The sequence below is a fragment of the Micromesistius poutassou genome (genome assembly GCF_964030765.1).
Source record: "Micromesistius poutassou genome assembly, chromosome: 3".
Classification (NCBI taxonomy): domain Eukaryota; kingdom Metazoa; phylum Chordata; class Actinopteri; order Gadiformes; family Gadidae; genus Micromesistius; species Micromesistius poutassou.
Window position 1 is genome coordinate 6,475,277 of NC_140273.1, and position 14,963 is coordinate 6,490,239.

Consider the following 14,963-nt stretch of genomic DNA (forward strand, 5'->3'; position numbering starts at 1 on the left):
CGTCTCCAGAGTCGGTATCGGAGTCCCCCCTGCGCGGTGATACGCGCCGCTATATTCTCCCTTTTCCATGGAACACAAACATATTATGGTTACGGATCATACGATAGTTGCGTGCATGCGACCTGTCCTCGCGTATTAAATATACCCGCTTGATTTATGATCAGGAGTTGTGGAAACTTGGCTGCGAGGGTATCAATGGCTTATGTACACTTGACTTGGAAAATAAAAAGGGTTGGTTTTGGGGAATCAAACATTAAGTCACCACGTGTCGGACTACTCTGATTCAACCTACTGTTGGAGAGAGATACAGAGATAGAGATTGATAAAAGAGAGTAAGGGCCAGAGAAAGTGAGACAGAGAGAGCGAGAGTGAGAGAGCTAAAAGGAAAGAGAGTGGCAAGCAGAGGGAAAGAGAGGGAGAGAGAGATATTGGGAAGAAGCTACACATGATTTAGGTTTTGATTAATGCGGTCACGATTTAACACCTGCTGGTTTAATACAGCTCCCGTAAGTAACCGATCCTCACATACTCCATGACTGCTGTCCCCATTTTAAATAGCTACCTAAATTTATCATCTTTGTGGAGGTAATTCAAACCTGTATGCCTTCACATTTTGGTAGAGTGAGAGTGTGAGAGAGAGAGAGAGAGAGAGAGAGAGAGAGAGAGAGAGAGAGAGAGAGAGAGAGAGAGAGAGAGAGAGAGAAAGTGTGTGTGTGTGTGTGTGTGTGTGTGTGTGTGTGTGTGTGTGTGTGTGTGTGTGTGTGTGTGTGTGTGTGTGTGTGCGTGCGTGCCTGTGTGCGTGTAGGGGGAGAGAGCAGTGCCTAAAACATATACAATCAATCATTGCACAAATTGTAAGACATAGAGAAAGGCTTTTGCTCTCTTTGGTGTGCTGCCTGAGGACTTTCAAAGGTTTCAAAGACCAGAATTGTTCTCCATGTCTTTATTCCCTGCCCTTGTGTGCTTCTGAACATACTCAACATGGGACATAGAACATGTATCAAATAAATATAATAAATATGACAATTACAGCACAATGGTTTTGATAGTTGACGTCATTCATCATGGCCGAAAACTATTCACTGGGACTATTTGAAGATGGAAAAAGGATCAAAGACTGTGTGTGTGTGTGTGTGTGTGTGTGTGTGTGTGTGTGTGTGTGTGTGTGTGTGTGTGTGTGTGTGTGTGTGTGTGCGCGTGCGTGCGTGTGTTCGGGAGAGGGGGGTGGGGTATTTTAGCACATTTAAATGGAAGACAGATTACAGTGGCTCCCCATGTCCTGGTGAGACGTGTGTGTGTGTGTGTGTGTGTGTGTGTGTGTGTGTGTGTGTGTGTGTGTGTGTGTGTGTGTGTGTGTGTGTGTGTGTGAGAGAGAGAGACCAGGAACATCTGATGTTCTGGCCTCTCCCCAGAGCATTCTAGAACTCTGGGCCCTGCAGTGTGTTCTGTCTGCATGGACCGTGGAACACGGTGAGCGAGATGATTTAAAGTTATTCTTGGGATGGTGTGATGATTCCGTCCCCAGCGAGCCTCTCGTATAGTATTGCCACGCAGAGGGCTGCACTCACACTTCATATCTCCTCACGTTCATGTTCAGAAAAGGTTTCTTAACTGGCCAGAGAAAGCGGACGCTGAAATGTTGTTCCCCAAAAGGTACTGATCGGGTTTCAGAGATAGGCTTCGAAACTAGTACAAAACTTTTAAAAATACGTATTTTTTTAAGTTTGAAAAACTTTATATTTCCACAACAAAACATTTTTATTTAAAAAACGATTCCCCCTTTCGCTCTTTCCTCCAGTCTCCTCAACTTCTCTCTCTCTCGCCCCCTGTCTGTGCATCACCCAGCCCCTCCCCCCTCCTCCCTCTCTCCCTTCGGCTACGCAGGCTCGCGCGAGCAGAGTTTCCCGTCCCGTGTCAGGATAACATCGTTAACAGAGACCACCTGACGGTAAGAAAAGACAGATGGACGCAGTGGAGAAAACTCTCACTTACAGAGATGACACCGTGCTGTACGGAAAGCGGCTCCCGACGGACCAGGACAAGCACCCCCCAAAGACCCAACCGGACGAGCCCAATTATGTGGATTTGGTTGACATGAAATCGGAGGGCACAAAATCCGTTCAAGGAACTTTTCCCAGGGAAGGCGATCAGCGTGACTTTATCCAAAGCGATATAAGCGCATTGGCACCGAATGATTTCCCCGGCAAGGGTGTCTGTGATTGCAAAGTGAATGAAGAAGATTTCCCTGGAGAATATTTCCAGGACAGGTGGTTCGACATGACGGTTACCGGCGAGCTCGCCGAGGAAACGCGGTTACCGGAGGGGAAAGGTCCGGACACCGACACGGAGCCGGGGGGGACCGCGCTGCCCCGAAATGAACACGACCCTCACGGTGGCAACGAAAGTATTTGCAGCAATAGTGATGACATGGAATACACGGAAATGTACTTGAACAGCAAAACTGAGTCGGACCACGACGAGGAGAGCGAGGTGCTGTCTGAGCACCGCGAGTCCGAGCAGGTGGAGGACGAGTCCCACTACATCACTACGCACGAGATCCAGCTCACCGAGCTAGACCACGACGTTGACTACGACCACCACGGACGAGGGGACTGCGAGGACGACAACCTGGTGTACACGTTCGTGGACTACGCTCTGTTCGAGAGCGACGATACGCAGGGAGACAGCGGCGGCATGGGGAAGAAGAACAAGACGCTGCTGAACATTACGCACGAGTACAAAGGAGCCGCGGCGGACGGGGGGCGCGAGAGCGACTCGGACAACAGCTCGGACGAGAGCGTGTTTAAAAACGAGTGCGTGAACACGCATCAGGAAAGGCTGATTCACTTGTCGATCAAACCCGCGGCCAGGACGACGGAGGACAGCTCGGACAACTTCTCAGCCAACGGGAACGCGTGCGGGCACGTCCAGCCGGCGCCGTATCGGGGCCGCTTTCTGACAAACATTAACCCGCGAGGGTGTGATTTTATCCCCGCTCCGGGACGTCAGCATCTCGCCACCAAACTGCGGTGGAAAGACGTCAACTCCAGCGGCGCGTCGAGTTCCATCAGCGAGCTGGACGACGCCGACAAGGAGGTGCGTAATTTAACCTCGAAGACGTTCCGCAGCCTGGCCTGTCCTTATTTTGATGCTATAAATTTGAGCACTTCCAGTGAGTCCTCGATGTCGGAATACGGGCTGGGGCTCAACAAGTGGTCCGCTTTTGTCAACTTAAACCACGGTAATATCTCACAGCAAACCGAACGCGGGGTCTTTGCGCACAAGAGTTCCAGCGCCACGTTCGCACTGAACGCCGCGGACAGTAAGAATAAAGTGAGCAACGCGAAGACTCCCCAAACCAAGTTTTACGGGCCTAACAAAAACGAAGCACGTTCTAAACAAGCTTCTTCGTCCTCCAACGCAACACAAGCAGAGCAACCCCAGTGGGGTGACGTCATCAGGTTAACGGAAACGATTAACTTCCACGTCGAAGCGAAGTTACCCGAAAGCACGAGACAGTCAAAATGTTCCAAAGGTGCGCACGGGTCGTCTCGCACCAAAGAGGGCGTGGCGAAGGGAAACGCTCAAAAACTTGCAACGTTTGCATCGAGTCACTTGAAAAATGTTATTTCCAAAAAAATGCAATTTGAAAGTGATCGCCAACTAGAAAGGGGCGACTTTGCCTCACGTTCTCCGTGCGCACAATGCAGAGAACAGGAACACAGTCAGGGGAGAGGCCTGCACAGGCAGTGCTCGGAGTCAGGCTCAGAGTTCACCGTCAACTCTCTGGATGAGATTGGTTATGAAGCCATGAGGCCTCATTCCTGTGAGACCAGAGAAGATGAGAAAAAAAACAAGCCTTTGGATCACACACATTTCCCAGAGAGGGGGGGCATGGAGAACCCTGATCTGGTGGAACCCCTCAAAGCTGGGCTCAACCACAGCCAGTGCAGCGCCTTCACGTTACTAAAAGGTGAGTTGGAGCCTCAAAAGGCGCCTCAAGGTGCACACGACACCGCCTCCACCACAGCACCTACAGACAAGGAAGCCCCCGATGGCAGCGGTGTCGTAAACAAACTGTCTCATCTTTTTGTTCCGAGCTCCCTTCTTCTTTCAAAGGAGAAAGACTTAGAGGAGCGGGACCCCTCAGGGGCCGTCACGCAGAGCGGCCGAGAGCCCGGTGTGTACAGAGGAGAAGAGGACGAGAGGGTTGCCAAGCCGCCCGAGATAAAGATACGCTTGCGGGCCGCGAAGGAAAACAAAGGTCACATGTTAAATATTGCTAACCTCCTAACCCCTGAAATAAGCAACACGGTGAAAACGCTGAAGACGGCCGGCTACTCCAGGCTCCAGGTGCTCTCCGCCCCGGACCGGATGCCTCACTTCACCGTCCGGGACGTCAGGGAGAACAAGTGTAAGTTTCAGGCCCCAATCTATCACGTCAGAGACGTGCGCAAGTTGGTGAAAAGTTCCTATGGTTTAGTTTCCGCCGATAACGCAGATAACAGATGTCCTGTGACTGCAGCGGCGGCGGCAGAGGGGTGCGAGGACACGAGCAAAAAAGACTCAATCAAACACGTGTCGCCCTCTCCGATCTTCATCAAATGCAATTCGGTGAAAACAAACAGCGACGACAAACCGCCTCCGACGACCGCGGAACCGTCGCCACCCAAACCGCCGGAGGCCGGCCGGTTCTCCCCCAAAGGGGAGGGTTCCTCCTCACACTGGTCCGCCTACAAGGGGACCCCCGCCGGGGCCAAGCAGCCCCACCCCGACCCGCCAAGGCCGGACAGACAGACGGGGGAAGCCGGGGAGAACAGGAAGAACGACCCCAAGGTGCCGAACCAGGCGGCGCTGGAGAAGCTGCAGGCGGCGGTGAAGACCATGGAGCAGCTGTACGTGTTCGACAGGAACGAGTGGAAGCGCAAGGGCCACGCCCCGCAGCCTGTCAGCAACAGCCACGTCCGGTCCCTCATCGCCAGCGAGGAGCACGGCGGCGAGGAGGACGCCGCGGCGACCGGGGGCTGGAGGTCAGGGGAGCCCGACGCGATCGCGGGTGGCCGGGCGAATCCGTCAATGTTCAAAACGGGAAGAGAGAAAGAGAACAAGGGCATCGTTTACGTCCCCGTGAACAGAGATCCTGTCAGGGCACAGCCGCAGCTGAGCAAGACCTACTGTAAGAAGAGCGTGCTCCATTTAGACACCGGCAAGAAGGGTGCTGTCAGCGTACACCCGCAGAGCCAGGACCCCCCACCGAGTGCTCTGTCGCTGGCGTCCTGCACCCTCCAAAGCGCCAAGACACCGGGGGCGCCACAGTTATTAAAAATAGCAGTTCCTAAAGACAGGAGGCAGGTAGAGCCGATGAAGAGTGCCACGGTAACGTCATCCAACGCCGACCCCGGGAACTACCTGACTATACCCCGCCAAGGGTACACCAGTGAGATCAAACTGCTGCAACCGCCCAACGCCACCGCCACCAAGCCCCATACAGTGTGTTCCCCGAGCTCCCCGCTGGTCCTGCAGACCGACCAGCCCCCCCACGTGGAGTGTCCCTCCTCCGCCAGCATCTTCCACCACCGCCACCACCACCACCACTCCCCCGCACTCCCACCCCCGGCTCCTCCTCAGCCCCACCTGCTCCGCCTCTCTCCCTCCGCCTCCCCCCTGTCCCCCTCCCCCGGCTCCGCCGAGCCCCCCGCCCCGCAGACCCAGCGCAAGATGCTGCTGGACCTGACCACGGGCTTCTACTACCTGGTGGACACGCCCCTGCAGCCCGCCACCAAGCGGCTGTTCGACCCGGAGACGGGCCGCTACGTGGACGTGCCCGTGTCCCACTCCCCCGTCACCCCCATCCCCCTGTCGCCGCTGACGCTCAGCCCCGGGGCCTACACCCCCACCTTCATGATGTTCCCCGGGCTGATCCCCCCCTCGCCCACCCACGCCGACACCCCCAGCCTCCCAGAGGCGGGCCACGCCGGCGGGGCGTCGATCCCGCCCACGCCGTCCTCATCGTCGTCGTCGTCCCGCCTGAAGCCCGGCCGGCAGCACGAAGCGGGCGCGGCGGGGTCTGAGAGTCCGTATTACAGCGCCACCGGGGAGGCCGCGCACGTGCATGTGCCCACCCCCACGCGTACGCACCTGCCCACGCTTCGACTTCCCGGGTCGGCGGCGGCGATGCCGGGACGCGTCGCCGGCAGGGGCAGCGGCGCGGCCGACGCCCAGAGGAAGCCCGTCATCAGCATCACAAGTCAACAGCAACAGGGTCCCAGGATCATCGCCCCGCCTTCCTTCGACGGGACCACCATGAGCTTTGTGGTGGAGCACCGGTGAGGCTGCCAGATGACACATGTGAGTCCCCCTGGTGGCCCCCTTAATGTGTGATGTCTGCCGCTAACTCTCCGGATTAATGTGTAACGCACACAGTGTGACAGGAGCGACATTGCCACCTCTCCGCTGCCTATATTGTTGTGAAGGCGGCCTAAAGTAGACCACCACCATCACGCATCAAGTGTCCTGTCTGCTGGCAACCTTGAGTCCATTTTGAGTGTACAGTCTATGCCATTGTAATGCACCCTCCTCCTGACTGAGGCTTACAGTCTGAGACATAATTACCTCGGCGCTGAGGTCACATAGATCATATCAGCTCAGATGATTGGTCCGCACACTCTGTGGTCCATGTTTGGAAGAGACTCTGTAGAGGCGAGCCGATAGGGTCGAATGATGGATGAGGGCCAAGCTAGGTGATGCTAGTGTCAGTAGCCAGCTATCTGGTGGTTGCTTTTGAGGGAGATTGGGTGGTGTGTGTGTGTGTGTGAGAGAGAGTGAGAGTGTGTGTGTGTGTGTGTGCGTGCGTGCGTGTGTGTGTGTGTGTGTGCATCTTTGTGTGTGTGTTTATGTGTCTGTGTGTGTGTGTGTGTGTGCATCTGTGTGTGTGCGTGGGTGCGTGCGTGCGTGCATGCGTGCGTGTGTGTGTGTTAGGTGGGATGTAGGTGTTAATAGACATGCAGCATTTTCATGACAGGTAACCCGACTCTCGTGAACTTTGGCTGGGACTGCTGGGGAGATAGTTTTTTCAAGCCTGTCCAGAAGCTGGTCCGTTGAGTTCCCTTTTCTTTGCATTACACATCATGGGCTATTTGGATAGAGGTGTGAGACCAGTTTTTTGTTTGCACGGTTTATTCATGGCATTCATAGTCTCTCACAGCTAAAGTGTTGCGAGCAGAGATCGAGTCCTTGATCATTGAGATTGTGCGTCAGAATGTGTGTCACCTGAGTTGGGACCTCTGTCTGTGTGTCTGTAAATCAGCTGTCCATCAGCTGTCCATCTTTTCGTCATTCTGGTTGGAAAACAAAACTCAAAAAGATAGAATTGTAGAAAAGTATATTTTTCTAAAATGAACGGTTCCATATTTTATCTTTATGTATCTTTATTTACTGTACAATTAAATTACAATATCTGTTTTAATTGGAGGTCAAGCAGCAAAGCTGCGAGACAACCTATTGTTGTACGTTTTCCTATTATTATTATCCTTCAATAGGAGTCTATGGCAGTCCATAGAACCCCATGGTAAAAGGTTGTGAAATTTGGCACACTGATTCAGGACAGTCCCATAAGCCCTCACAGCAAATTTGAGGTCGCTAGCCCATGAGCTTTAGCGCCACCAACAAGTCAAAGTTGGACATGCATTCATGTTTATAACTTTTGACCCATTCATCCAATATTCACAAACAATGTATCATTAGAATCCTTGGGCCAAGCCGAGTTCAACGCAACCTATGTAGTCATTGAGCACTATGATGGATTTTACACCATCTTGGTTTATGTCAAAAACCTTCAAAATGTTTCACCTATCACAAATTCTGTCCAATCATCTCGAAACTTGGCAGAGATGATGATCAGACCATGCTTCACAAAACTTATTGAACTGATTTTTCAAATTCAGTCAAATACAGCCAATCAAATTCGACCATGAAGCCGTCAAACAGGAAGTTTGCCAATTTCTCAGCAGCCCTTTGACATATCATAACCAAACTTGGTACATAGACCCAAGGGGGACACTCAATGAATTTGGTGACCTTTGTGGTGACCTATGTGTTTTAAATCCTCTCTCTTCACATGAGTATATTTCAAACAAATGTTCAATGTCTGGTGATACTGTCAGACCTCCCCATATAGCTCATAACTTGTTTTTCATAGAAACATCAGAATTTTGCCACCATGTTGAAAGTTGTCAAAATCAATAGTACATATCCACAGGCCACAAATTATGTTGAATCTTCATAAAACGTGCCAGATATGGTCTTCAGACCAAGCTGAACACATGTGTCAAACAGCTTTTTCTAATTGAAAAACCGTTTGGCCGTGACAGCCAATCAACGAGACGGCGAAGCCGCCAAACAGGAAGTAAGCCTGTTTCCCAGCACCTCTTTAACATATCATAGCCAAACTTGGTACATAGACTCATGACATCATCCCGGGGACACCCAAACAATTTGGTGACCTTTGACCTCAGGGGGACGTCAAACAGGAAGTGAGCTCATATCTCTGCAAGGCTTTCATGTATCCAAACCAAACTTGGCTCATAGACTTATGACCCTATCCTGATGATGCCCAAGGAATTTGGTGACCTTTGACCTCTAGGGGGCATTAAAACCACAGCGAGTGTGATCATATCTCAATCAATTTTTTGACGTAAAACTTGTTGAAAGTGCTGAAGGCCGTGTGTCTGATGTAGATCTATCTTGTTGATGTGGCTACTCTGGACTATTCTGCAAATTAGTTTATGGAGTCCCATTCTGCTTGACCCCCACAACATCTGCTCGCAGCTATATTTATGACTAATATGTTAGACACCACCATGGATTTTACATTAAATTACAAATTATTTTTTGATTGTACATTGTCATTTTAATTCCTTGGAAAGAAAAGTCGTATTTCTTTAAAACACTTATTGGATACGTTTTTTGGGTGCCTCACTTTGATCTCACATTTGAGCATGTTCTTATGTTCATATCTTCTGATGTTTGTATATAATATATACAAACATACATATTATGTATGTATGTGTGTGTATGTTGTGGCAACCCGCCTCGGAGAGTGAACCCGCCTTACTTAAAACAGCACGCAGTTCGGTTGGGTGTTAGCCACAACGGCACGTTTAATTAAACAATAAGTCTTTCTTATAAAAGAACTAAAAGATGATTGCGTGGCGCAGCCACAACGGCTGGACTCTCCGTCCACCCCAGCCACGAGAGAGCCCCGAATGGACGTGGAAGCCTGCCTTTTAAGCAGGCTTCCTCAGGTGCTCTGCATCACGTTGATTGGGACCGGGCCGGGTTGCCACAATGTGTGTGTGTGTGTGTATGTATGTTTGTATGTATCATTTTTTGTATGTTTGTATGTATGTATGTATGTTTATATTTTCTAAACAATCATTCTCCTTGTTGACTTCCCTCTTGGCGCGTGTTTTGCGGAGGACCCATGGAATTGAGTGTCTAATGGGAAGTTGTTTGGATGAGCAGTTCTGGAGAAAGCTGCAAGCAGCCTTAGAGGCCAAGCAATCGGCCCGTTCAAAACAGCATCATTCTGATCAGGCACTGCACTAGTCGGCTATTATTAATGATGCAAGATTTTGAAATATTTTTCACTGCCACAAATAGGACGAAGATGAGCTTTGAGTGAATGTTAATCTTCATCCTATTTGTGGCGATACAAAAAAATATTCTGACCTGCATACAATGGATACAGCCCAACGCCCCCCCCCCCCCTTTCACAGCCTCAGTGTCAGGGGGGAGCAACTGTCCTGGGAGGGGTCCGTGTCAGCTGAGAGAGGCTGGGCCGGGCCTAAACATAGGGCTCTGGTAGTAGTGTAAAGGGGAACACAGGGAGAGAGGGAGAGAGAGAGAGAGGGAGACAGAGGGGGGAGAGAGAGAGAGAGAGAGAGAGAGGGGGAGAGGCGGAGAGAGAGAGTTGGGGGCAGAGAGAGAGAGAGAGAAAGAGGGGGGGCCGAGAGAGAGAGAGAGAGGGGGTAGAGAGAGAGGGGGCAGAGAGAGAGAGAGGGGGGGAGGGAGAGAGAGAGGGCGAGAGAGGGTGTAGAGAGAGGGGGGAGGGGAGGAGAGAGAGAGTGGGGGGTAGCGAGAGAGAGTGAGAGAGAGGGAAGGAGAGTAGAAGGAGGGAGGGGAGGACGGTAAAGAAAGTGCGCAGATGGATGTGTGAGTGTGCATTTGTTTGTGTAAATACCTGTGGGTGCATACATACGTGTGTGGGTATGGGTGTGTGTCTGTCTGTGTGTGTGTGTGCCTGCGTGCGTTGCGTCTGTGCGTGAGTGTCAATCCGGTGGGGCTCTACTGTCTGTTGACTTAGCCGGGGCCGGCGCCGGTGGAGGGGGGTATTGTGGGCGGAGCCTCGGCGGGTGGGCGTGGTCAGGAGCAGTGATGCTCAGGCAGGGAAAGGTCAGGCGATGGGAAGGTATTTGTTGTGCTGATGCCGGGCGAGGACAGCTGCTGCCAGGGATCACTTGCTGCTCGGGCCCAGGCTTGGAGGCCGGCCTGCAAGGCGGGGAGGGGGTGGGCAACTTTTTATAGCCCCCCTTCTGCACCCACCACCCCCTCGGGTTCTTCGTGGAGAGAGGGGGGGGGGGGGTGCACAGTACGGGCCCTTCCCTTGTGTTGGGTCTGAGGTTGTGTTGAGACGGTGGGATGGTTGCTGCTTGGTACTGATGAGACAGAAGGTTCACTGGAGTACCATGGTGTAATTGTCATCATTGTCTTTAGAACGGTTAGGTTTGATGTAGCGCAAACCTGAATATTATTAACTCATTAATCAAATTGTAAACGTGCTGTGTTGTTTTCCCACTACATTACAACAGAATTTGTGTATGAACATGTGATTTAACAACCACAACAGTTGTGTGTCATAATAATATATTAATATATATATCTATATATTTCATATATTTCATTCTGAGAACTCAATTAAGTGTTTCATTCATCCTCCTCCAACCACGTATCAACCAGTTATGCTTTGATTACTTGGAGGTATGAAACTGGATTTCAGGATCACTTTGTAGTATGACTAATATTCATCCCATTCTAATCAAGTACTCAACCTGCATGTGTGACTTCTGCACTGCATCAGTGTCATGTTGTAGACCTAGCACTGCTCCATCCCTAAAGCGCATTAGCCCTACTTTGGCCCTGAGCTGAAGGGTTTGCTTCCACTCCTTTCTGCATTTAGCCCTCATGAACTCCTCCTGTACCCCTCAGGAAACCCAATGTGGCCTTGAGTCAAGTGTCAGGCCTACAGGCAGGAGCCCACGGTGTGATGAGAGCCTTTTCGTTATGTATTGTCACCACAAAACCAAATTTGTAACGTTCATAATAGTGCAAATGCAAGGGCTTTCATCAGTGGGCAATTGGCTCAATCATCAGTGTCTATTTCTATCTCTGTCGGCGATAGAAATAGACAGAACATACTTTATTTAAATGAGAATCAATGCGACACGGCCACTTTACCTTTTCTTTACGTTGTATTAAACCCCTACTAGGCTGGGAGCCTATGTTGCGTTAATGAGACTGCACTGTTGCGTCATACATTCCCCATGCGTTGTTCATCGACGGCCATTTATAAACAGGAACTCCATGTGTCCACTTAATGTGCTCATTGCCACGATGGTGACTGACGGAATGACTCCGTAATACACCAGTGAGTCAGCAGCCGTGAGAACAATGCTGAGGAGTAATGTGATCCCTCACCAGGGTTAAAGGTCACATCATCACATTCATCTCATTAGTCATAATGCCCTGTAGGTCAACAATGCCGTTATTTAATCAAAGTGTGTATTTGGGGCTATGGCACACAGTCTCTCTTGTTTAGGACAAGGCTATTGTAGCAGAAATGTAAGTGTGTATAATAATAATAATAATAATAATAATAATAGTATATTTAATAGATTATAAATCATGTTTTACAAAGTGCTTTACAAAGAATAACTTTTAAGGTCTATAAAAATGCATTTTTATGTTTCCCCTTTAACACAGATTTTTCTCTCATCCTTTCTCTGCAGTTTTGGTTGCCTCCTCTGAAAAAAGAAAGAAAAGACTGTTTTCATTTGGTGCCCACCCAACCGACCGCCAACCAGAACGCCAAACGCCAAGTCATGTGATCAGCTTGCCCCCCATCCCCACCCCCCCCCCCCACCCTCTCATCAACCATACCGCCTCTTCAACCGTCCCCATGCTCTGTGTGTCCCCCTGCTACATTCTGTAGGGTAAGGTTATAATAGGCAGCCCCCTGTCTGTGTGTCCTGCTATATAGAAACGGCTTTGTAGAGTTTTCTACTCAGCTGTTCATCTCTCACCTAGCCGTGCACACACACACACACACACACACACACACACACACACACACACACACACACACACACACACACACACTGTTGGGTCACTGTGCAATGTCAGTTCAAAAGGAAACAAAGGGACCACTTGTCTGCATTGCACAATTATTTTGTATTTTGTACATTTCAAGAACAGAAAGATGAGCGTGACAGTTTTATCTGCGAGTGGACACCAAACGGACGGCGTGGCATGTCCTGTATTAAACAGCTGTGACGTCCTTCCTCCATTAACCTTTATGTAGGTGTCAAGAGCCGATGCACGTTCCTACGTTCTACTTGAAGTACACGCACACCCCTTGGTGTTGTGTGTCATGAAAAGCTGCTAATACCTGCACCACTGGATGGGATGAACATGTGATGTTGGAGGCACCGTCCTCCTGACGCTCATAACTGGTATTGTTGTTATGGCGACGAGAGGAGAAGAAGACGCACACGAAAGAAACGCACTCGGGCGTGTTGCCGTGGCCACGCAGCGCTGGGACTCTTGTTCAGAGACGTTCTCTTACGCGCATACGTATCTATATAGATATACATGTATATCTATATATGTATGTATGTCGGTAATGCCGGACGTGTTTGGAGCTGGCCTGTGGTGAAGACGTCGTGGGGACGGCCTCCTCTGTTGGCGTGCTGCAGTGCTTGATCCCGCGCCCGCAGGGGGGCACTGGGCCGGGCCCGGCCGCGAGGTGTGCTGTCTGTGTGAATGTGTGAAGGTGTTTGTAGTTGGAAGAGTTATGCATGGCATTCTGGCACGTACACATGCACATACACAGGGGAGTCGGGTTACCCCCGCTGGAGAAAGAAGCCATGCAGTATCAAACGCAGGGTGAGATGGGGGGTTCGGGGTGTGTGTGTGTGTGTGTGTCTGTGTGTGTGTGTGTGTTTGTGTGTGCGTCTCTAAATGTACGATGTATGAACATGCGTTATGTAATTGAACCTTTTATCCTGACGATATATCTATTGACAATCGTATTGTCTGTAGGGTTTCAAGCAAGTCGAAGCACGCTAAAATGATCGACTCCTATAAATTCTGATGGCGTTTTGTAAATAAACATCTTGTGTAGAAGCATATAATGTCAGTGATTTGACTTGTTTCCTTTTAAAGTGATTACTCACAGTGCAATAACAGATCCCTGTGTCGTTTATAGTTTGATTCTGTTTTATTGACTAACTGTCAGTCCGTTATGTCCATACAGATTGCTATAGGGTTAGCGTGTTTAACATTATCCATGGACGGTATTTGGATCTGCTGGTCAGTCCATCTACCTAACTTCTTCAAATTGTTATTTTGCCAAAACTTACGCAGAGATGATACTAAATATTTTAGTTCTATATTTGACTCCTCGATCCATCATATACAGTATATCAATCAATTGTAATTTAAAATTGGATGTATGATTATATTCGTTGACTAATACAATTATTTAAATCAACTTCCATATTAAACTGTACTCGTCCCATTGCCATTTAAGAGCAGCGCAAATTATTTTGTGTATTTAAAACGTGATGGAAAAAATGGTGATTGAAAAACAAAATAATGACTAAAGTATCCTCAGATGTGAAATCTGAACCCAAAAAAGTTTAGTGTAGAGTCAAAATGTACACTTACATTTGATTTGTTCATACTAGTTTCATTAAATTATTTATGTATTCCATTGTGCAAACCTCACTTTAAGCTGAATAGTGAATCTCTTTCCTTAAAGATGAAAAAAGGAATCCAGTCCTAAATGTATTATTTTTGTTTCTTTATAGACTCTAGATGTAAATCACATTTACATCTAGTATTTTGTCACCAGCAAATAAAAAACTTCAGCTGAGACCGAAATATTCATACCGCAGTACTCTCACAAAACATGTCAAGCACTGACATGTTCTGTCAACCTACTTCAAACACATTTATTTGCAGACTTTTAAACATACTCAAGAGGACAAAATCAAAACAAAAAAATAAAAAAGAATGGCTTGTTTTTGATCAAATTGGAAAAGAAATCTGAAAGTAGTTGAATGTGAGATGGTCCGAGTATCGTTTGTACATGAGAATGAAAGTTATGAGTTATTGTATGGACTACAGATTGCCCTGATGGAGGTGTGAGTATATGCAGATGATACATGATTGTGGATTTCTGCCCCAAAGAGAGAGAACGAGAGAGACTTGTGAAGACAGAAAGACTAAAGGAAGTTTTTGTATGTGTACAAGAAAGTGATATTTGGCATACTGGAGGCCTGTCAAGCCAACAGCTGTTTGAAATAAAATCTAAATACAGGCCAACTGAATGTTCTGTGTCAATTTGTGTTGAGGCAATCATCAAATACCTTAATTAAACTATGTTGTAACCTGTTCAATGGTCTTCAAACCAGATACAGATACAGTCAGTGGTCTAAGGTTGAATGGCATAATGCCTTAAAGAAAAGCCAAATTAAGTAATACTTGAAAAGTAAATATATACCAAAATCATAGAACCCTTTAAGGTTTTATATACACAAATACATCATGCATTTAAATTTAAATAAATTCACAAAGTAAACCTTTATGCCTACAAAATGTCTAAAGAGTATAACTTGGTTGAA

The 14,963-nt window shown here is 48.7% G+C and overlaps 1 protein-coding gene across 1 annotated transcript; it reads left to right on the plus strand.

The window, feature by feature from the left end:
- The first annotated feature begins 1,912 nt into the window (after positions 1-1,912).
- Positions 1,913-14,651, plus strand: LOC311340935 (uncharacterized protein C4orf54-like). Its single transcript, XM_084465845.1, has 2 exons — positions 1,913-6,348; positions 12,066-14,651. Exon 1 carries the CDS (start codon positions 1,963-1,965, stop codon positions 6,328-6,330), a length of 4,368 nt encoding a protein of 1,455 aa, XP_084321971.1. The 5' UTR covers positions 1,913-1,962; the 3' UTR covers positions 6,331-6,348; positions 12,066-14,651.
- The last annotated feature ends 312 nt before the right edge of the window (positions 14,652-14,963 follow it).